This window comes from Heteronotia binoei, chromosome 3, assembly GCF_032191835.1.
Source record: "Heteronotia binoei isolate CCM8104 ecotype False Entrance Well chromosome 3, APGP_CSIRO_Hbin_v1, whole genome shotgun sequence".
In the NCBI taxonomy this organism is placed as follows: Eukaryota; Metazoa; Chordata; class Lepidosauria; order Squamata; family Gekkonidae; genus Heteronotia; species Heteronotia binoei.
The window spans coordinates 20,036,092-20,060,528 of record NC_083225.1 but is presented as its reverse complement, the minus strand read 5'-3'; the positions used below and the strand labels follow the sequence as shown (position 1 = coordinate 20,060,528).

Here is a 24,437-nt window from a genome sequence, read left to right as displayed (position 1 = left end):
GCTGCAGGCCTTATGGGGAGAAAAAAAAAGATGCCTGGAAGGGATATCCCACCTGTGGCAAGCCATATACCCCTGTCTCATATCCAGTGTTACATCTTAGAATTTCAACAGCCGTACCGGATCAGAATGGGTAAGCATCCCATTAATGCTCCCTTGTAAGAGGAAATACATAACGCATTTATCAATCAAGAGTATCTCTCAATACTGGCCTGTATGCAACGGTATGTGTGCACAGAAGACAGGCAGAGTGTTCCTGCATTCCGGTATCCCCTTCAAAGCCCCTGAGCCCAGCCAAAAAAGTCTGAGTAGTGTAACAAGTAGTGTAAACGGAAAGAGGCCTCCAACCTTCTCTCTAAAGCAGCACAGGAGTTACAGGGGTCACGGGTGGCTGAAATGGAGAGGTATGTGGGGAGAGTCCATGTGCCTTCTGTGTGTGCCTGGTTGGACACAGGCTAAGGAAAAGCGTAGAACAAGGGGACAGCAACAACAAGAGGATTAGGCACAGTGCTCGTGGTACAATTCTCATTTGAGGGAGGCATTTTTTAAAAACCCATCAACAGGCAGCAACGATGAGCAACGTTTGTTTACAGTCTTTATTAGCTAATCAACATCAACATGCAAAAATAAATGCTAAATACAAACTCCTACTGTATGATTTTAATTTTACAATGGTTTTGTTTGGAGAGTGATATGGGTGTGATTTGTAGCTGTTAGAATTGAACTAATCTCTTCTGTAATGAACACCCTAAAATTACATAATTATCCTGCAAGCCATCTTCAAAAACTTGCCAAACATTTAAGGTTGATTTTTTTAAAAAAATGTGAGTACATTCTCAAAGCAAGAAATAAGGCAGTAGCACTAATGGTTTGATACTGAATCCTATGCATGTAGTAACTAATAAGGACTTTTAACACTATGGTAAACTGGGAAATGGACATACAAGCAGTGCATTTACGCCTGTAATGTTCTCAGTTGTGTCTGTATTTATGAAATTTTTCTACGATGCTTCAAGAGGGAAGGGGTTTCTGGAAAGGGGACTGGGAGAAGAAATACTTCTTATTTCCCTTCAGAGGAACTTCTAATTCTTCTGGTGAAGTCAGGCCTTGTGTCAATTCTGTCGGCATCTGTCCCATGAAGAGCTACTGTGGCATACAGAAACATTTAAAAGGTGGAGAGGGAGATCAAAACCAAGAGCTTCTCTACCAGCAGTGAACAGAGGAGTGAAGCACACCAAGGGCTACTTCGCACTGCCCACATGGCAGACGTGTATCCAGTTTGCATCCTGTGTGGCGACCACCACTGCCTTCTAAGGGGACACAAGCACACTGGGAGCCGGAAGGTGGACACACATTCAGAAGCTGCAGCTGGCTGCCAACTCCCAGGTGTGTACACACCGCATATTTGCATATTTAACTTCCTTAAATATCAGTTTTCCCAACATGGGCTCACAGTGGAGATGCTGAGAACAGGACTGAAGGGAGACATGACCTTTTGGGGATCCACTGCAATTTCCTCTTTCAAGTGAAATGGTCCATTTTTTTTGAGTGAGCTTCTGCTGGATGAGTGTGAGAGAAAAGTCCAATTGCTGTTACAAAATCCAAGCATTCAAAAATTTGTTCCCTCCAAAGTACAAACTGTTAGTCATACTTCCTCATGTTTAGAGTGTATATTGTTGCTTATTGATCTTTGGTCGCAATAAAAAATGCCACCAACAAATCTGACCCTCCCCCCCCCAAGATGGCTGGTCTCTTTGCCACACACGAGATCTTGCTTTAAGGACATGCCAGAATATACTGTGTCAAATTCCAGCGGCACTTTGTACAAGGGAGTTACATAATGTAGACTTTCTCAGCTTGTGAGAAGCTGAAGACCTCTTTGGTTCTTGGGCAAATGACTTTGTCATCTTGGCGAACAGAAAGCAAAGACTGAAAAAAAAGAAAACAAGAATCAAGACAGTTTAAGACTGAAGTACTGAGCATTCAAGCCCCTTCTGTAATCCTATCCTCAACGGGTGCTGCCCTTCAGGTAGCTCTGTGGCACAAAACACCTTTAATAAAATCTGGCTGGGCCCCAAGACATTCAGGTTACATTTCCGAACAAAGAACAAATCAGTAGACAAGTGCACCTTGAAGACCAACGGAGTTTTATTTAGAATGTAAGCTTTCCTATGCTCTTAAATAAATAAAACATAGTTGGTCTTAAAGGTGCACTCGTCTACTGATTTGTTCTATTGCTTCAGACCAACACGGCTGCCTACTGGGATCTATTACTGAACAAAGTTTTGAGACCAGTGGCACCTTTACTGTAATGCGGTGCACATGTGGCGGCCCTTGAAGACCTGTTTCAAAATGTCAGCTCGTCTAGAAAGCAGGGACCAGATTCTTAACTGGAATGCGTTCTACCAACAGAGATTCACCTCGACTCCAGTTTTCTGAGCACATTTAAGTGCTGGCATCAACCAAAGACTTGGAACAAAAGTCCTTGAAGGACCTTCTCCAATATAAGCCCCTACCTCATCCTTAAAGTCTACTTCTGAGGACCTCATCCAGGTGTTTGCACTTTAGAAACTAGGTGGGTGGCAATCAGGGTGGCAGTCGGCATCCCCAGGCAGTCACACTGCACCAACAACCCCGAAGCCACAAATCTGAACTTATTCTCTGAAGCATTCAATAATGGAGAGTTTTTCCTTCTGCTGCTAGCGTGTTCCTATTTATCCTTTACAGTTCTTTCTATTGTACAGTAATTGGGGTATTAATATTTCATTGGAAGTAGCCTTGAAAAACTAGTCGGTGGATGACAAGATAAAAACAGCTTAAATAAAACAAACGAATGACAATATCAAGCGCTGGAAAGGATGCCCTGACCTGGACAAGCCCAGCTGCAAGCCCAGCGATCTCCTCAGATTTTGGGAGCTAAGGAGAGTCAGTTCTGGCAAATACTTGGCTGGGAGGCCTCCTTGGAATAACAGCAGTTGGGAGGACAAGCGTAGGCTTTAATCGGTTACCTCCCTGAGAATCCCCCAGGCCCCCAGTAGGGGTCAGTCACAAGGAGTCATCATTTAGGACGTTCAGGTCCACACACACACAAAATACAAAAATATCACACCAAAACAAAAAAAAGAAAAGGAAGGAAGGAAGGAGAGAGGGAAGGAGAGAAAAAAAGAGAAAGAAAGGAGAGAGAGAAAGAGAGAGAGAGAGAGGAAGGAAGGACGGACGGACGCCCAGGCCCTCAAGACTTTACACCAAAAGCACTGTGACCATTATCTGTGCACCCTTTTTGTAATCATACTAAGAGGTTTGCGCAATTTCTGTGAAGTATTAACTTTGAGAGTTCTTTCGCTGCCTTTAATTCTTCAGTTGCAACCCTCAGTGTGTTCTGACGGCAGCAACCAGAAACAAAACAGCCTCAATCTGCCCCCTTCACTCAAAGTCTGTGGTACCTTCGCTGGCCCAAAGGAAAGTCAAATCACATCAATGTAGTATCTACACCATTTGGGCTTTCTAGGTTTCTACAATGCTGGTCCTCTGAAACAGCCAGTAAGATGAAGCCCCAACTGTTATGAAGCTGCAGGGCTTTGTTTCTGGGGAGATGCAGTGAGACAGAGTTCCAGAACTGTGGAAACAAAACTCTCAAACAATGTTTAGCACCCATGTATTTCATTCCCTTCATTTCCCTCTTGAGAGTTCTGGCACCTCTTTGTCCAGAAAAAAAGCCTTGTGAAGCTGTAATTCACTGCAGAAGAGCATGTAAAGATCACACCTTTGTGGGGGGGGGGGGAGCAGGATAGCTAGGTCACATAAAGTGTGTAAAGATACAGCCTGTGAGGGCAACTGGGACTGCTTAGTTACTTCAGCCACTACATCAAGATAAGCCAAAAACCCAGCCTTAACACCCTCACAAGGCTCATTTTATTAGTTACAATATTAATAAAACTGCCCTTCCACCCAAACATCCTAAAATAAACATAACAAAGTTTTGCTCTGAAGTAAATTTACTCCCACTGCCCGTTTTAAGAGGCCTTGTTGTCTAGTTTCAAGGGCATATGAACATATGAAGCTGCCTTATACTGAATCAGACCCTTGGTCCATCAAAGTCAGTATTGTCTACTCAGACTGGCAGTGGCTCTCCAGGGTCTCAAGCTGAGGTTTTTCACACCTTTTTGCCTGGACCCTTTTTTGGAGATGCCAGGGATTGAACCTGGGACCTTCTGATTACCAAGCAGATGCTCTATTTATTTATTTATTTATTTAGTGGACTTATATCCCGCCCTTCTCACCGAAGTGTCTCAGGGCGGCTCTACCACTGAGCCACCTTCCCTCCCCTAGGACTTACATTGTATCCATACACATATCCATTTGGAAGCATCATGGGAGGGTTGTTTTCATTCATCACATCTCCGGAAATCTTGCAGACGAGGCGGGAGTTGGCACAGTGGGCCATGGGCAGAGGCTGAGCCAGCTTATTGAGGGACTTGCTACACACTGGGCAGTCCGGGTTTTTGGAACTGCCGTCTTCTTTATAGCATTGTCTGTCGAAATGCCAAGTTAAGGGACAACCTATCTACAATTAAATATTTAGGCAATACACCTCGTGCAGAGCTCAGTTGCCATAAATGACGCTCAGATTTAGACTCTGCAGCAGCACACCAGGGGCAACCAATTCTATCTCTTCCGTGTGAATCTGGGGGAAAGAGAGTGGGGGGGAGGTGCTTCTGAGCATGCTCACATGGCCAACAGCTGCCTGGACACAGAAGACTGCAGGGATTTAGAAGAAGAAGAAGACTGTAGATTTATACCCCGCCCTTCTCTCTGAATCAGAGTCTCAGAGCGGCTTACAATCTCCTATATCTTCTCCCCCCACAACAGACACCCTGTGAGGTGGGTGGGGCTGAGAGGGCTCTCACAGCAGCTGCCCTTTCAAGGACAACCTCTGCCAGAGCTATGGCTGACCCAAAGCCATTCCAGCAGGTGCAAGTGGAGGAGTGGGGAATCAAACCCGGTTCTCCCAGATAAGAGAGCTCTGGCTGACCCAAGGCCATTCCAGCAGGTGCAAGTAGAGGAGTGGGGAATCAAACCCGGTTCTCCCAGATAAGAGAGCTATGGCTGACCCAAGGCCATGCTAGCAGGTGCAAGTGGAGGAGTGGGGAATCCAACCCGGTCCTCCCAGATAAGAGAGCTCTGGCTGACCCAAGGCCATTCCAGCAGCTGCAAGTGGAGGAGTGGGGAATCAAACCCGGTTCTCCCAGATAAGAGAGCTATGGCTGACCCAATGCCATTCCAGCAGCTGCAAGTGGAGGAGTGAAGAATCAAACCCGGTTCTCCCAGATAAGAGTCTGCACACTTCACCACTACACCAAACTGGCTCTCTACACCAAGACTTATCAAGACTTTCTCAGTCTTAACGCATTTATAAAAATACAGGAGTGTTTGGAATAGCGTTATGAAAAAACACACTATTAATTCAAACAAAAGACTGCTGATCGCAAAGCCTAAAAAGAGCTTGATTTTTAAACCCAAATTTGCAAAAAGACAATACGTGTAGGTGACGACTGGGTTGACCCAGATGGCCCAGGCTAGCCTGCACTCATTAGATCTAAGCAGCTCAGCAGCATCGGCCTTGGTTGGTGGGAAATGACCAAGGAGGTCAGGGTTGCTATGCAGAAGAAGGCAAGGCCAAACCAACCACGATCCAGTCTCTTGCCTTGCAAACCCTGTGGGGTTGCATACGTCCGCTCTGGCTGGATGGGATCTGTCCACCACCCTCAGGTTACAACTGCCAAGAAATTCAAGCCACGTTCTGCACCTCGCCCCCCCCCACCCAACCCACCACCCCCAAGCAAATGTTTAGCAGCCTGCAGTCGTGCCGGCAAGGATACGGTGTTTTTATAGCGGAGAGTCCAGCCTGGAGTGTTATAGTGAAGACCGAATTGTTCCCCAACTGATGCAGCCTGTAGTTATCGTATCTAAACTGCTGGATTAGCATCCTCCATCGGGCAGGGTCCAGAAGATCCTGTGAAGGGGAAAAAATACAGCACCGTGAATATACCAGAACAGTAATCTAAATGCTTAGACACATTTATGTACCTGGAATCAAGAGTCTTCACAAAAGCATGAATGAAATGAACCATATATTTAACAGAACAGCATTGCATGACTTATACTCTGGCCTTTTGGTGACAGAAGACACACCTCTTCCCAGGCCTATTTCGGTGTTATGTATTTTCCACATGCAATATCAGGCCATCTGAAACCATTGTTACAAAATTCTGCAGGCCTGCAATGGTATCACAGTAAACTTGGTTATTCATGCAGACAGCAGCCACCAAAATGTCTTTGTCCCCACTTTTAATAATAGCTTTAAGAATAGAAACAGATGATTGACATAAATTATTCACTTTCTGCCCTGCCTTACCCCATCCAAAAGAATATTACTACCCATGAAGATACCCAGCCAGAAAGAAGAAAGGCCAGGTACCATTCAGGGTGCTGAGACTGACATTTTTAAAGCCCTGTATCGTTTGGTACCAACATACCTGAAAGACCACCTACTTCCTTATGAATCTCCCTGATCACTGGGGTTATTAGCAGAGAGCCTGCTTTGGGTGCCCCTGCCTTCTGAGACCAGGCAGGCGGCAACTCGGGAGAGAGCCTTCTCAGTAGTGGCACCATAGGATTCCCCTCTCCCCTTCTGTTGCCGTCTTCTGCCAGTGAGCGAAGATTTTTTTTTTGTCCTTCTCACAGAGCTAGCAAGATGCTAGGAACAAACTGGCAGACTCTGCAATGACACCCAGCAAAGGCAATCAAATCCTATGGGCTTACAAATGGCCTCTGCCAGGGTAAGATCAAATATCACACCTTTGCGAGAGGGTGGGGGAGGGGGAGAAGGATAGCTAGGTCACTTTCCCTTGCCAAACAAGGAGAGGCAAATATCCCAACTGGAAGGGGGGGGCACAGATTTTTAACTCCCTGGACACAAAACAGAAGCTTTCCTCCTGAGCTCTCTCGCTTTACTCTCATCTCAAGCTGGCCCTTGAATTCCACTTTGACCACGTGTCTCCACGCAATGTGAAGAAGCACATATTTCAAATACAAGCTATGGAACTTCTCTGAGGACCTGTACCTACAAGGAATTAAATCCCAGTTTTTTAATTACATTGGTTAGGACCAAGTAGGAGTCAAGTGGCACCTTTAAGACCAACAAAGTTTTAATTCAGAATGTAAGCTTTCGTATGCATGCATACTTCTTCAGACGAGGGTACCCTATCCCCTTGTCTGATTACTCTGGCATTATGCAGTGCCGGGTGTCACAGATTCCACTTTAGTTCAATATACAGCAGCCGACCAGCTTGCTGTGATCGTGGAAAACACTGCAAAGTTAGGCACACAAAACCTTATGTAGAACCAGGCAAAAACTGTAAATGAATGATGAAAGAGTCTTTTGTCTATTACTGCAACACATGCTAAAGGAAAATCTTGCTTACAAGTTCGTTTCCAACAGTCACATGGGATGCTATGGGATGGCAGTCTCCATTTGAAAATAGCCTAGAGATGTGGAGGCCACGGGGGCAAAATAGGGGAAAGCTGGTTTTACGCAGAGAACTGAAAAAAAATTGAGATTTTTCCGGACAAAAAAAATTGGGAAATGTTCAAGAAATTGATTTTGTTGGAGGCATGCGTTTTCTCACTCAAAAAGTACAGAATGATAAAGTCCTCTAACTTGATCATTTTCTCCAATGGAAAAAATGCAAAATTTGGGAAGCACTGACAAATCCAGCTTCAAAAAATATTTCACTAACTCTAAACATAAAGCATGCAAAAGCCTGAGGAAGTTTTTCCGATGAAAAACTTGGGAAATCTGACTGACCACAGGGGTAAAAAACATCCTGTGGTTTCTTTGGTTGTTCTTTTTTGCATGAGTAAAACAAGGGACACTGTTTTACTCGCTTAGCTAAAATAAAGAGCCATGAGCTTTGGTACCACAAGGTCCATCTCTCCCTGAAGTACTGGATATTCCTGTCATTTTTATCAGAAAGACGCTGACTGATTTTAAATTCCACAAATATGCTATAAGTACAATTTTATATGCTAACCAACTTACAAATAATGCACTATGTTCAATCAGCAGAAGCCCAGGTTTGACAGGGAAGTATTACATATCTTTCATCCCCCCCCCCTTTCTTTTTCTTGAAAACAGATCAGGGAAAACTGCCCCCCCCCGCCTCTCATGGCTCCAAAACTTCTGGAAATCTTGCACCTCTAGGTAGAAAGGAGACTCTGTAGGCTTTCCAAATGGTGACAGAACTCACAAAGTGAGGCTGACAAATGTGAAGCAGCCTCCTCCCTGAACTATCCTTTTTTAGGTGCAGCCACGTAAGCGGCTAAGAATCCTATATTTTACCTTGCCTCACACCCGTTTAATATGGCAGGGAAATTCTGATGAGTATTTCCGTGATGATCGTAGAGTGCTGTCTTTAGTAAGGAATGCCAGATCTTAGTTCCTGCACAAGACAGGAGGAGATCACGGCCAAGTCTGAGAAGGCGCTTGCCTATATGAGTAAGCTACAAGAATGGAAGGAAAGAGCTGCCTGAACCCGGGGGGGGGGGACCAAATAAGGTACAGCAAAAAAATTAGCACACTTCCACAGGTCTTCACTTAACGCTTTCAAGTTAATAGACTAAGAATCTGCCACAACACCATTAACTGAGCTTTTCACCGGTTTCAGCGAAGTCAACTACCTGCTTACTGGAAAGCCTCAGTTTTTAATATTGGACAACAGAATGTGCTACCATCAGTATACCGTTTCGAGAGATATGAGCTTTCTCTGCCTACTCCTTGGGCAACTCAAAAGGAAACATACCTTGTAAGGAGAGATGTGGGTGTCAGAAGGAAAGGCTAACATCCCCATCACTTGCCGCACTTCATCCAGCTGACTTCCTTCAGCCTGGCTGAAATGTTTCCTCGCGTGCCTGAAAGTCAGCATTCAGAATGAGTCCACGTGCGCCCGCTGGGGCTTATTTTAAGAAAGTCTAAGTACAAAGAACGACTAACACAGAAAAAAGGCATTTTTAAGCGCCAAAGTCTAGAAAGTTCTCCCCTTTCTGAGCACTGATGCTTTCCCAGTCATGAATTTTATTCCAGAACGAAATCATCCACCAAATCAAGTGCTTCACAACTTATTCATAGAGCCCGCTTTTTCACACCAACTGCAATGTCTGAGCGTTTGCTACTCCTCCCCACCTCACCTTGCACTTATTAATGGTCCCCCACCCCCTTAGCAAGCAGTATCTGTGTTGCTGCATCATGTTGTCACCAAAGCAAATTGGTCATCTTTTGCGCAGGCTCGGGATCTGCTCACCAAAGAGCTCACGCAAGGGAAAGTGGAAGCCGCCCACCCTTTCTCAAGCCCTTTATGCTCCACTACGCTGCATTCCCAAAGACTCCCCAATCCTTAGGAGCAGATTAGAGCTGTTAAAAAAAATGCAAGAGGATTAAGTGGGCTGGAGCATCTTTCCTATCAGTTTATTAAATAGAGGGATGGGACATAAACATAATATAAAATTATGCATAACGGAGAGGAAGCAGAGAAACGTAACTTTTCCCCTCTCCCGTAACGCTAGAACTCAAGGACACTCAATGCGGTTGATGGACCATATAATGACTAAATGAAGTTCCTTACTTTATGAGTAATTAAACTGTGGAGTTCACTGCCAATGGATACCCCAACAGCTACCAGCACAGATGGCTTTCACGGATGGATTAGGTATATTTATGGAAGTCAGGTCCCTCAGTGGCCCCTGGCCATGGTAACCAAAAGGAATCTCTATAGTCAGAGGCAGCAAACCTCTGAACAGGGAGGCAACGCCGGGGGAAGGCCTTGGCTTCTCTGCCATTTGTCAGCCCAACGGGGCAAATAGTTGGCTACCGTATAGCGGGCTACAGCTGAACTAGTTAGACAAGTGTTCTTATCCAACAGGACCCTCCTCATTTTCTAAACCTATGTGACCCGATCACAGTCACCGTAGCCAAATCTGGGCCTGTCCCCGGCACCCCAGGAGCAATTCTCCTGCCAACCTGGCAGGTGTGACTTTGCAACAGTCAGGTGCTCCCTCTACACAGGCACACCGTTTGCTCTCATAAGCTGTATGGATTTGTCAGAATCCTCCGCTGCAGCCACCTGTGCAGACCAGGCTGTATGTTACTCTGCTGCGTATTCATGGTTTTAATCAAACGTATGAATGTGAACCTAGGCATACGTATGTAACTTCAGAACCTTTCTACGGTTCAACAGCTTCAACGTGAAAAGTGCACAACTGCCTCTGCACTTGACAGTTCGTTAGCGCAGCCGAAGACGTTTGTTAATTGCAAACAGGTGCCAACTTGAGCCTTCTATGGGATCAAGATGTGCTCTAGTCCACCTGTCAGTTATCCTCATAATCACTCTTTATTGCTAGAAACGTTTCTCTCTCTTCCAAAGAGTCACCTCCTCTACAAAAAGCAGCATGTAAGGGGCTAGCCAGGCTTTCTCCTAGGGGCCTCCAGCCAGAGAAGATCTTAAGTCGGGTGAATGTACCTTGCACAGTGGGCTTCCCATTTTCTCTAACGTTCTGCCAATCAGCTGACAGCTGGTTTGACTTAGTCTTAGAGAATGCACAACATTCAAGAAATTGTTTGGTAAGCATTCCATTTGCATACCTCACAGCATCCAGCCTCTTGTTCTGTCGAATAAGTTCAATGAACTCCTGAATCCTTAGGCTGAACTCCAGACAACTCTGAGATGAAAGACAAAACAGATTCTCAGATGTGGCTACAGCAGCCTTGCATGGAGAACATCTGCACTCTTTGTATACCGGTTTACCTGGCCTGACTTTTGCCAGTTTGCTTCCAAGTAAGTAGGAAGTTTGGAACAAGGAAGTAGGAGGTTTACCACAAATCAGTAATGAAACTCTTCATGAAAACCAAGCAGCTGTGGTTAAAACATCTAATTCTACACTATATTTGTTCAGTATTCCAAACGGATACTGAAGTACCATAAAAATGCCTCCTGAGAAGCAAAACTTAAAGAGCTTCATCTTCCACTGAGAACTATTTGGCCAAAATAGTTACTTCTGAACCCAAGCCTGAATCCTTGTTTTGCACAGGGCAACAAAAGCCCTCTGAATGGTCAGGACAGCACAACAGCTTCTTCGCTCATTTGGTCAAATCTAGACACAGAGACTTATTGACTGGAGGGAATCTCCAGGTCATCTATATGTCGCCAATTTTTGCTTTATCTACTTTAGAGTTAAGCACTGTTCACAAACACTGGTTCTTTGTAACAGAGGAAGCAAGATTAGCATCCTAGAGCAAGTCGTATTTGAGGCTTCAGCTGCAACAGGAAAGAATGCTTGGGGGGGGGGGGGGGGGAAGCTGAGGGGAGGGGCTGTATGCAGCTGCCCAGAACCTGGAAACCACTTTCCTCTCACGGACCAATTTGCAGAGACAAGCAATTAGGAACTCTGCTAAATAAGCAGATCTTAGAAAACAACATGCAGATGTGATTGCAGGACCATGAGAAGAGGGGAGCTGGGAGAGTGACCAGTGCAGACAACGAGACTCTGCATCTGCCAGCTGATGTTTCTCCTACATTGGTTTGCTTTCTGACGTATGTTAGCCCAGAAAAAATAAAATGTGTTAACAAAATGCTTGCGCATGCAAAGTAATGGTGCACCCGGGATTTCTGTAAACATTACTGACACAAGGGATTGATAGAGAGGAGGAAGAAGAGGAGAGAACAGGAGGAGTTGGATTTATACCTCACCTTTCACTCCGAGTCTCAGAGCAGCTTACAATCTCCTTCCCGTCCTCTCCCCACAACTGAAACCATGTGAGGCAGGTGGGGATGAGAGAGCTCGGAGAGAACTCCTCTTGAGAGAACAGCTCTGAGAGAACTGGGACTGACCCAAAGTCACCCAGCAGCTGCATGTGGAATGCAGGAATCAAACCTGGCTCTCTAAAATAAGAGTCCACCACTCTTAACCAATACACCAAACTGAAGAATGTAAGAGGGAGTGGAAGGGAGGAGAGGGGAAGGGAGGAAGGAATTAGAAGTCTGAGGAAACAGACAAGCAAGCAAGAATGAAACTGCCAGTACCAGTGCTGAAAACACAGGCTGGAGATGGGGGCTTTTATCCAGGCAGGAAAGAGAGACCAACTGAAGCTCTGCACTTCCCGTCATCTCCCTCTTCTCCACTGGGTAAAAGTCCGCCTGAAGCTAGAGGACTTCCCACCCAACCTTTTAACAAAGGAGAGTGACTGACAGCATCTTGTTTCAGTAACTATATTCTCAGCGCCGTAGCTATATTTTTCTGCGTAGCTAAACAAAATTGGGTTGTGCCCTTTCCTTTTCCAGCACGAAATTTCTGTTGCAAAGTTCTTTGAAGCCTAGAACCGAACGGAAGGGTATTTTTCCCCCTTCAACCTGAATTTTATTAACTTCAGATTTGACAATTGCTCCCCACTTCCTTTTCACCACACTACATTGTTTAAATATCTTTTAGGTCTATATTTCAATATCTAGGAAACATCACTAACAGGGCTACAGTTTTTAAAGTTTTCCCTTTAAATATGCAATCATTGCATCAAGATTTTAATTAAGACACACACATCGCAACTTGATTTACAGGTAATACACTGTGCAACAGACTAAACAAAAACCCATGTGGCTGTTCTACAGTTTCTTTTCCCCCCACTTCAGTTACAAACTACAGCTTCAGGATTCTTCTACCTGCTACAATTCTCTATATATAGCAGAGGAGAGGTCTGTCTATCTCAGAGTAGCAATTTACTTACTAGAACATTTACATCCCACCTTTCCTCATGGTTCAAGACAATGTGTTCAAGCACTACACAAAGGTTTACCCCTTTGACTTCAAAGATCACAAATGCTGTACTTTCACTTGCATTTCCCTTCTGTGGCCCTCTCTCTATGAAACAGGTTTACCAAAAGAGTTAGCAAGTGGGAAGTCTGTCTCTAAACTGAGATATATCACACGTTACACTTCAACATATCGTCACAATCATGCTGCAAGCTGCTGTTGGGCTAACAGGAAGCCTATTAGCCACAGTGTGTTTGTGTGTGTGTGTATATATATATATAAAAAAAAAATTTTGGCCACTGTGTGACACAGTGTTGGACTGGATGGGCCATTGGCCTGATCTAACATGGCTTCTCTTATGTTCTTATCAAATGAACTGCTGTGATGTGCAAACTATGCTGCATATACTAAGCAAATAATGTGCGCAGAACAGGTTTTAAAGCACTATGCAAATGTTAAGCATTAATACTTTAAAGCAAGGAAGTTCAAGCACTGGGGTGTACAGGTTCAGGCAACATAGTAACAAAAGGTGCTGTTACCTTCCCATTTCAAGTTATACTTGCACATCTGTTTTTCCAAAATAAAACTACCAACATTTTTCTATTGAAGTAAAAAATATAATAATCAATGCTAACAGCAGCTAAACTAGGAATAGCATCGAGGTGGAAGGTAAAAAAATAGCCCCACAATTAAATTGTGGTTTACTAATCGATGGGATTGCTATCTTATGGAAAAACTGACCACAACTATCGATCATTTTATAAAAAGATGGTTATCAATTCCGAACTATATGGCACGATTTTTTATTTAACTAGCTCAGCTTCTGTCGATTTATTCTTTTATAATTCTTTTAGTAAAAATTATACATATTGAGGCATAATCGATAGGGTAATTTTACTTAAAACTTGAGTTTTCCTCATCAGTGGCTTAAAGTTATCCAAAGCTTACACTGGTTTATTTAATCAGATTTGAGATGTACTTAGATAGATGCTGTTATTTTGTTACTTCTAGTCGTTTGTGTTATATCGTTAACGGCTGAAAATCAATAAAATATGTTTACATTTTGTTCCAAGCACAAAAGAGGCTGCTGAGCGTTTATATTCCAAGCCAGCAAAAAAGATTAATACAAACCCTCATGTTAAAGAATTTCCCCACATTACTTTATGAAGCATTTATGCTTTATGAGAGCTGGTTTGACTGCATACCTTGCATCAAGCACACCTGCGGTCAGGGGCCTGGCCTCCTTGTCTTGGGGCTCAGTTTGTCAACACAGGATTGAGCTTGGGAGAATCTCAGCCTCACGGGCTCTCCATCACACCATGCTTGCCTCTGGCTAGGAAGTTCAATCCTGCTGCAGCAAACTATGGCACTGTCCGGATCTGGTGAACCCAGACCCGGACTTACAACCAGAGGAGGGGGGGCGGGATAGGAAGCCCAGAGCCGTCTCCCGACACGACCAGAAGAAAGGGGGGAGCAGAGCCGAATGGGGAAACAGCCAACACCAGAGCTGCCTCATCACTGAGCGAGGGCAGAGTCAAGCCAGGGAGGGAGGGAAAGGGTACCAGGGAGCTGACCGCAATCAGTCACAGCTGGAGAGAGGGGGATGAGCCCGGGATACCCGGGAGCGAAGAGAAGCTTCAGAAAGGGAGAGCCAGGCGTGGCGCGCGGGCCATTAGAAGGTTCCAACGCCATTGGTTCAGCGGAGGGGACCAGGGAAAAGGCGGGGGAATAAAAGGGGGATTGCTGAGGGGATTGGCTCTGTGGGGACCAGAAGGGGCAAGCCTGTGCCGACGGGGAGAGAGATAGACCCAGGCCAGGGAGTTTTTCCCCAGAGACTCTGGTACAGAGAGAACGGTGAAGAGTAACCGCCCTGTCAGAGAAGTCTGATTTCCCCAGACAGCAAGCCACCCGGTTCCCCGCCCTGGAGGTCCGCTCAGCTGACAAAGAAGCTGACAAGGCACTTTGTTGTTGAAGCAAGCTCTAGCATATCCGTAGATTCAGGAGGGTAGCCGCGTTGGCCTTCTAGGTGCCACTGGGCTCAAACGTCGTTCTGACATGTCGGCATGGCTTCTCTGCCCTCCCAAGCCAGGATTCCAAACCCCACTTCGATCCTACTTTGAGGGCGCAGAACACGCTATAGCGTTTTTGATCGGAACGGAGTAACAGACGGTGGCTGTCAACGGTGAGTTAACTTTTAATTTCTTAGTTACACCTAGCGTACGGGCCTGCAGAAAGATCTGGTGGAGCGACGACGGCTCCAGGGGGCATACCAAAACTGGAGGTGATGAAATGCCGCTGCCTGGTAAGAAGGGCAGGCCTTTAGCACATGGCAGAGGCTCACAAAAGTCCACAAGAGCACCAGGCTGGCAAGGAGGAGGAGGACGAATGGGCAGCTTGTCTTAGGACAGCAGCAGAAGCCCCTTGCCAACTCCTCCTGAGCCCAAGCGGGCATGGGTGGAGCTCAGCAGCTGCTTCTCCCTCGGGGCTTGCTACAGAGAAGGGAACTGGGGGGCGGGAAAGGTGCAAACTTAAGACATCTTATTTATTCCCGCTCTTCATTATTCAGCTTTTACCGCGCTCCTTTCCCCACCAAGCGGGGCTCAGGGCAGCTTGATCTCTGGATCAAAGAGCAGCCTGGCTAGGAGGCACACTAAGATGGCAGCCAAAGGCAGGACTTCCCATGCTGAAGCCCGCTCATCCAAAAGAAAGGAGGGAAGGGGAAGAGGAGATTGGATTTAGATCCCACCCTTCACTTGGGAGTCTCACAGCAGCATACAGTCTCCTTTCCCTTCCAGAGAGCTTGGTGTAGTGGTGAAGTGTGCGGACTCTTATCTGGGAGAACCGGGTTTGATTCCCCACTCCTCCACTTGCACCTGCTGGCATGGCCTTGGGTCAGCCATAGCCCTGGCAGAGGTTGTCCTTGAAAGGGCAGCTTCTGGGAGAGTCTCTCAGCCCCACCCACCTCACAGGGTGTCTGTTGTGGGGGAGGAAGAGAAAGGAGATTGTAGGCCGCTCTGATACTCTTCGGAGTGGAGGGCAGCATATAAATCCAATATCATCATCATCTTCTTCTTCCTCTCCCCAGAAGAGACACCCTGTGAGGGAGGTGGGGCGGAGGGAGCTCTCCCAGAACTGCTCTTGAGAGAACTGTGACTGACCCAAGGTCACTCAGCAGCTGCATGTGGAGGAGGGAGTGGGACTCCCAGATTACAGTCCATGCACTTAATCACTACACCAAACTGGCTCTGACCAAGCTAATGATGTCCTACGCTCTTGGTAATGCTTGGAGAGGAAGACCATTTGGCAGAAGCTTCACCTTTGGAGGCTACCGCTTCACCCCTGAATATCTTACCTACGTCACTACCCAAGAGGGAAGGCGCTTGTGACCGATTCCCCAAGTCCGTTTCCATGACAACAAAACCACGGTTGAGGACTCGCCCCAGTGGGCTCCCTTCGTTAGAGACCAAAGTTAATCCACAACACTCGATCGGCCGAGGAAGCTTTTTTAAAGGCTTAGTTCTACTTTTATCGATTTCCACCGCCCTTCGCATATTATCTACCACTTTAAATAAAAATTAAATACAGGTATACGACACTATTAAAAAAAGTCACATACTTATTTCTATACATTCACCAGAACTCCTTCAGGCATAAAACTTATGCCCAATCAATTAAGCACGCATCCAAATTAAAATTCAATCCAATCTGAAAAGCTTCCATACCTTCATCTTCCTGAGCCTAGACTTGTTATCGTGACACCAAGCTAAGCAAGTCATTGTTTCTTGCCTTTCCAACGATTCTTCTACTTCTTTGGCAGTCAAAAACATCTCAATGTTTACCAAGTCCTTGTAAAAGAGAGAGAGAGAATGAACGACTGACTCAAGGGTCTAAGCAACCTAATTCAGCAGTTTTCATAGACAAACAATATGAACTTGGGGAAAATATGGGTGCTACAATGCATATTCAGAGACATCAAAAAGTTTTTTTTAAGCACCAGGAGAGAAACAATGAAGTTACTTCTCCTTAGAAAAGAATTATTCTCCAATATGAACAACAATAATGGGATTTTAAAAACAGGCCACAAAAAATCCCAGCCGTGGTGCCCGGTATGTTCAGCAATGATTTTATTGTAATGTGTCTCAGCAATCATCAGAAGTACAAACTTATTTTCACATCAGAATAGGATGACACAGAAATACATGTGCATGAAACTTTTGTCTTTGCCTGCTTATATGGTAACTTTACACCATTCAGTGGTGGAAGAGGAATCAGTGTCTTTCTAGACTGGCTCCTATAGCAGCAAAGACTAGATTTATATCCCGACCACTACCCGAAGGAGTCTCAGAGCGGTTTACAATCTCCTTTCCCTTCTCCTCCCCACAACAGATACCCTGTAAGCAATGTTCCTTCTAAGCTGCAGGGTCTTGCGAGCAAAAATTCTGCTTTGTGAGCTACTGCCATTAAAGTTGTGAGCTACTGCATAAATTAGTGTGCTCTGGGGTCTTCCTTCCTGAGCTAAGACAAAAATGTGTGAGCTAGTGGGTAAAAATCTGTGAGCTAGCTCACACTAACTCAGATTAGAGGGAACACTGCCTGTAAGGTAAGTGGGGCTGGGAGAGCTCTTCCATAACTGCTCTTGAGCAGAACAGCTCCAAGAGAGTTACGGCTGAGCCAAGGTCATTCCAGCAGCTGCAAGTGGAGGAGTGGGGAATCAAACCCGGTTCTCCAGATAAGAGCCTGCTCGTTTAACTACTATGCCAAATTGGCTCTCCACACAAAACTGGCTCTCCAGCATAGTACTTTTTTCATCTCCTAATCTGGAAAAAAAGGGACATTTCAGATTGATATCAATACGGACAAATCTGTTGAATTCCCTAAATGTTGGAAAGAACGAATTAATTTAACTGTGTGTCTCACATCAGAGTTGCTTTCACGTTGTCACCTTCCACTGGTGTGTGTGTGTATGTGCGCGCGCACAGGCCCGGTGCTAGGGGTGCCTGCGCCCCTGGTCTGGATTGTGATCCTCCGCACCCCCCCCTCCAGTTATCTTAGCACGCGCAAAGCATGCGTGCCAGTGACATCACAATGACATCACTGTCACCTCCCCCCCTTTTCTGAGGACTCCCAAGCCTCGGGAGACCCAGGCAAAGTCTGGAAGGGCAGGAGGCTCGGCCCAGTGGGGGAGGGCCCCCAGTGCTGCTAGCAGGGAGGACTCCTCGAGAGGAGCCCTCTATGCAAATGCAACCCCCCCCAACCTTCCCACACCTCTTTCCTCCGCCTGAGTCTCAGGCGAGGGAAAGAGCCGGCGCAGGGCCTTCGCTCTCAGGCCGCCTTTCCTGCAGGAGAGCCAGCCCGAGAGCGAAGCCAGGCCACCTCTTTCCTTCGCCCGAGTCTCAGGCGGGGGAAAGAGCTGGCGTAGGGGCTTGTCCTTGGGCTGTCTTCCCTGCAGGAGAGAGAGGCAGCCCGGAAGCGAGGCCAAACTGCCTCTTTCCTCCACCCGAGGTTTGGGCGGGGGAAAGAGGCAGAGCTGCGCCAGCTGGCATGTAGGGAGGGGGCAGCTTGCGGCGCCCTGCAGGCCATGTGGCGCTCGAGGCAGCTGCCTATATGGCCTACCCCCACGCGCCAGGCCTGCGTGTGTGATTCAAAATATAAGACAGCTGAACATTTTCAATAAACGCAGATTACTTTTTTTTACAAGACTGGCAGACATGCAAATGTGCATTTGAATCCCTAATGATTCTTCCCATTGTCTCACTGTTGGCAGAACCTGTCAGTCACTGATGAAAAGTGCTAATCACTCCCAGGAAATCCCAGGCTCTCTAACGAAAGTACTCATCGGTAGAAAGTCCACTAAGAACTATACTGGAAATGCAGTTCACCCTCACTGTGAACAACTACACTGTGATGAAAGCTGCAAGCTGAATTTGCACTCTAAGTCCTCCAAGATGACGGTACAGCCCCCTTTCAAAGTAATCAAAAGGGCTGCAGATCCAAGCTTTCAAACTAGCTCCAGTGTACCTAGCCTGAGATGCCAGCCCACACAGGAATGGAGACAGGCAAGGGACCCCAGGCCTTGCAGGCACCCCACCGATTCCCAGGAGCTTGTTGTCAAGGTCAACACCAGCCATCTTTCTAGGGAGAACTGGAGAACTCTTTCCTTTCAATGCAGGGGGAAGAATCTGATATGACAACTTCAATGAAAGGGGCAGGAAGAAGAGGTTACATGGCCATCCGACAGCAATGGAGATCCTGTGAATTTAGGGGGAGGTGTTTGTGAGTTTCCTGCATTGTGCAGGGGGTTTGACTAGATGACCCTAGAGGTCCCTTCCAACTTTATGATTCTATGATTCTAAGTGGCTGGGAAAGAGCGAGGCATAAGTGCAGCCCAATGTAGAAATCTAGAAATCTGGCCTACTCTTAAATCACCACTGGGGGTAAAGTTTAGACTGGGGGAAAGAGGGTAAAAACGCAATAAAATTGTAAGAGAGCATAAAGCCATAACTACTAAAAGACCCAGGCATTAAAATCCAAATGAAATATTTAGAAGCCTAAAAAGATCCTCATGAAACACCTCAAAGGCTAGAAGCTGACAGTAAAAATCATTTTAAAAGCTCAAACTTCTTTGAAGTTTTACCCTGAGGGTGAACAGAAACGTTTTGGCCTGGCACCTAAACGAGAGCAGAGGATGCAGAAGCAGAGATTTTTAAAAGCCCTGCCTCCGGTCCCAGCCACGGATGGCAAAGTGTGTAGAGAGGACAATGTGGGAGAGGTGCCCTGGCACAGGCCGTTCTTTTCAAAGGAGGGCATATACCAGAACCAGGTACCTGTGGGCCTGTTCTGCTGCAATACTGCATGCCTGAATTTCAGCAAAGCACTCAACACAGGAACACGAATGGTGTAGCCAGCAAGCGACAGGCATGTACACATAACAGAGCAAAGGTGATTTTCTACCAGCATCTATCAGGGTAAGCACTCCCAGGACACTCAGCAGCAACTACAATGCACCCCCCCCCCCACTGCAATCTGAGACTGAAGTCAATAAGGCTCAGCCCTGGAGGGAAAATATTTCCCTTTCACCCTTTCCTGCCACTCCTTTGATAGTCTGTGACATTATTCTAGGACAACAAAAGATTAATCTAGCTCCAATTGCTGTGAATCTTTTAAAATTAGCTCTTATTAATCGATCAGTGTTCTAAATGTTGCTGTTTCTAGTCATTTTATTGACAATTTGAGTGTTGGCTGCTTTGGGAGCTTTTTCAGCTGAGTCTTTCGAGCGTCATAAATTACTTCAATAAGAAGATCTGGAAAGACCGTGGGGAGGCTCAGGGGCGGCTGCGCAACTAAGGCCAGAGTCAAGTAGGCATATGCAAATATTAAGGACAGTTCACAGCTTATAATAATCCCACTTGCAGAAAGGGGGATGTGCAAGATGCTGCGCAGCCTCTCCTATGAACATATGAAGCTGCCTTCTACTGAATCAGACCCTGTGTCCATCAAAGTCAGTACTGTCTTCTCAGACTGGCGGCGGCTCTCCAGGGTCTCAAGCTGAGGTTTTTCACACCTATTTGCCAGGACCCTTTTTTGAAGATGCCAGGGATTGAACCTGGGACCTTCTGCTTCCCAAGCAGATGCTCTACCACTGAGCCACCGTCCCTCCCCTCACCTCCTCTGGTTTGCTCATTTCCTTTTCCACGTGCACTTCCCTGACTCTGGCCCACGGGTGGCCCATCCCCTTTTGCCAAACCACAGCTGATGCAGAAACACGCAGCAACTGTGACATGACATCATACCTATCTAACCAAACCTGAAGAATCCAGCTGATGCTTCTCCCACTAGAAAGTGAAGAGATGCCCTTCCTTCCAAAAGAGATGCTGTGCCAAGTACAGGACAAGGAGCTAGAACTGCATGCCCTGTAGGGGCACTCCGAATCTGGCCAATGCCAGTCACCAACCCCAACCACACACCCCTCCCCCCCCAAAAAAAACCTTACCCCGAGAGGTGGGGGTCTGCCTTTCAAGTAACGGCCATGCACGCCACGTTTTCACAATCACTTCACCTAGCAAATACCAACCTCAATACCGCTTTGCCTGGCTAGTTTTACAGCTGTGTTGTAGTAACCACACCGTAAGAGATGTTCGACCATCATGCGATCCATGCGTTTTTTCTTCCACATGTTGGCAGCAGCCGGTTGATCGCTGCTGTGCTCTTTAAGATGCTCGATCCTGCGCTTGCATAACTTTGCACTCTCATCTTCAGCCTGGATTGATTCAACCGCCTAGAGAGAGAGAGAGAGAGAGAAGACACACCTGTGCAGTCAGAAGTTAAAACAGTGCCTCAGCCATCGGTTTCAAGCAGCTCAAATTTATTATTCCACAGTTTGATTTTCTTCCTGCCGCCTTATCCAGACCATTCCTTTCCACAGAAAGTAACGATCAATCGACAGGCATCCTGACGCGCCCATTTTTAATAAGGAAGTGGAGACTTCCGGCACAGAGCAGCTCACTTGACTTTTTGATGCCCCCAATATTGTATCTTTAAAATATCTCTTCCAGATCAAATTAGTGCACAGCTGCTTCTACCCAGCAGGTCAGCTAAGGGATTCAGCGTCTCACTTTACTGACCTAACCTAAACCTGTAAGAAGGCCCAATTCTGCTCAGGATTATGGAACAGGGCTTGTGCAGTACAATCTTAAAAAACGTTAAACGGAGTTTGTTCCTTAGTTTAAAAAAAAAAAAAGGAAAGAACAAATCTTCAAGTACCATATTTTTCCGCACCACAAGGCGCTCCGGACGATAGGACGCACCTTCCTCCTGATCCTGGCGCTTCCTCCGTGCCTTTCTGCCTGGCTTCAGCTCTGCCACTTACAGCAAGCGCCAGGATCGCTCCCTCTGCCCTCCGATCCCGGCGCTTGCTGTAAGCATCACAGCTGAAGCCAGGCAGAAAGGCACAGAGGAAGCACCTGCCCCCTCCACAAACCCAGCGCTTTGCGAGCGCCGGCTGTGGAGAGGGCAGCGTGCTTCCTCCGTGCCTTTCTGCCTGGCTTCAGCTCTGATGCTTACAGCAAGCGCCGGGATTGGAGAGCAGAGGGAGCGATCCTGGTGCTTGCTGTAAACGTCAGAGCTGAAGCCAGGCAGAAAGGCACGGAGGAAGCACGCTGCCCTCTCCACAGCCGGCGCTCACAAAGCGCTGGGTTTACGGAGGGGGCGGGTGCTTCCTCCATGCCTGCCTGCCTGGCTTCAGCTCTGATGCTTACAGCAAGCGCCGGGATTGGAAGGCAGAGGGAGCGATCCTGGTGCTTGCTGTAAGCGTCAGAGCTGGAGCCAGGCAGGCGTGGGGGAAGCGCCGGGATCAGAGGCGGAGGCAGCGGATTGCCCCCCCCAGGAAGGTAGGTACCAGTACCTTCGCTCCATAAGACGCACACACTTTTCCCCCCACTTTTTTTTTTGGGGGGGGGGGGGGGAAGTGCGTCTTATGGTGCGAAAAATACGGTATTTGCAAGCACTTTGAAATCTGCTGTTCCTGTACAAGGCTGCTCCAAATCAGCCAAATCACCCCTACACAGACCCACCCGCATAAAGCCACTGTCCAGTTGCCAGGACACTGAAAGGAAGTGGTCAGTCGCTGTTGTTAGGCCCAAAGTACAAATCAAAGCGTAGAATATCTGAAAGCCAGGAGCCTCCTTGTTTGTCCACCACAGCTGAGAATGAAATACTTGCTATGATGCACCTTCCTGAGGTGTTTACATCCTGGCCATCCTCAGTCCAGGACTTAATCTAATGCCCAACATTTATGTGCCGCCTTTCTGGAAACTCGGTGAGGCTCACAGCAGGATCCCAGGAGCTGCCCCATCCAGGCACTGACCAGACCCCACGCCGATGCAGCTTCTGCAATGCTGCTGCACTGCGTGTCTCTGGACCATTACAAGGTACATCCACACCAGCCTCTCTGAGAATTTATGCACACCTGTCGGGCCACCTTAAAAATGAAAATCCTCTCTCATATGGGGCATATTTTCCCCCTCTGGTGGTTGCCTTCAAGAAGTGACTTTTAATTTCACATTTGTATACACATCTCTTCCTGCGCAGAGCCAGAACAACAGAACAACAGTTAACCGTGCCAGAGTCAGAGGTCAGAACTCCAATTCCCACTGGTTCAGATGGAATGCATTGACACAGTAATATAGTAGTTATCACAACGCTGTCTATATTTTTAAATGGAGGTATTTTAGACATTTAGATTTTGTATCACAGAATTTAACAACTGAATGTGGTTTTATAATATTAGGCATGTCATTTCTTTTAATCTTCTTTCTTCTTTTAATTTTAACGGCCAATGGCCGCATATAATACAATAAACTACTATTATGCATATTGCTATAAAACTCACTGGGTGACTGAGACAATCCTTTTCTCAGCCAACCCTAAGCCACTATCCTGCACATCACCCTGAGATCCTCAGAATGGCAAGATTTTTTTAAAAAAACATACTAGGCAGAGTCACAGGCATAAGCCCGTCCATAAAAAGAGCAAATTTTCTTCTTATACACTCTATCGACATTATCAAGAAAAATGTAAGACTAGTGTATGCTGTACATTTCAAAATCTCCCCTGCAAAGTGGCCCCATCACTAAAGTGTGTGTGTGAGGGGATAATATATGGCATTTCACATTGGCACCTGACCCTCCAGAAATCCTGCTCAACAGATCTCTCCCTCTTTAAAAATTGGGTGGTGGTGGGGGGGGGAGATATAGGAATAGGAGGAAAAGAAACCCCTTTATAGAATGCTCCACCGGGAAATGGAATGCTCCATCTGGAACATTTTTAAGCGTGTGAACTTTAAAGTGCTTCTTGCACTGATTTTACTTCTTAATCATTTAACTAACACCAACATCCATGTTCACACTGCATGCACTAACTCTCACTGACAAAACCTTAAGGCAGAGTCAATTCATGTATGTGCTACCGCCTTGCTGTTTTATTTTCCTGTTACTGAATATTTTCCTGTTCTTGAATCAAGCTCATTATTGCTGACCAAAGAAAAACTTCAGTTTAGACCGCATTTCATCTTCAGATAAAAGTGCATAATATGTAGAGAAGCATAAATAAAATTGTTTGCGCCTAAATCCTGGGAGATTGTTTTAGAAATCAGAACACCAGTACCTGTTTACCTTTCTGTCTGAACCTTTAGGATAACAAGGAGCCACTCCAATTGCTCTTTCATAATGTGTGGGCAATAAGTTTACTTTTTAAAGCAAGGCAGAGTGTCAAAGCTCTGCAAGAGGACATGACAGCTGCCCCCCGCCCCGCTCCCATCACCCATCTGACGCTCAGGTCAGCAGGCCCTGCACACTCCACCTCTCAGCCAATCGAGGTCGACCATCCTGATTACACCCCACACAGACTAATCTTCAAAAACAGGGAAGTAACGCCACTGTACTCTTTGTGAATCAGGTTCTTTCACAGGGGAGGAGGAGGAGTTGTACCCTGCCCTTCACTCAGAGTCTCATAGCAGCTTATGATCGCCTTCCCTTCCTCTCCCCACAACAGACACCCTGTGAGGTAGGTGGGATGGAGAGAACTCT

General features: G+C 46.4%; 1 protein-coding gene across 1 annotated transcript in view; it reads right to left on the bottom strand.

The window, feature by feature from the left end:
- Positions 1-575: 575 nt before the first annotated feature.
- MAEA (macrophage erythroblast attacher, E3 ubiquitin ligase) overlaps positions 576-24,437 on the bottom strand; it is a 36,683-nt gene continuing 12,821 nt past the window's right edge. The window contains exons 3-9 of the mRNA XM_060233562.1: positions 20,927-21,130; positions 16,578-16,700; positions 10,694-10,770; positions 8,859-8,967; positions 5,877-6,010; positions 4,334-4,529; positions 576-1,926 (exon numbers count right to left, since the gene is read on the bottom strand). Of these exons, the coding sequence (XP_060089545.1) occupies positions 1,831-1,926; positions 4,334-4,529; positions 5,877-6,010; positions 8,859-8,967; positions 10,694-10,770; positions 16,578-16,700; positions 20,927-21,130 (939 nt within the window). The 3' untranslated portion in view covers positions 576-1,830. The remainder of the gene's footprint in view (positions 1,927-4,333; positions 4,530-5,876; positions 6,011-8,858; positions 8,968-10,693; positions 10,771-16,577; positions 16,701-20,926; positions 21,131-24,437) is intronic.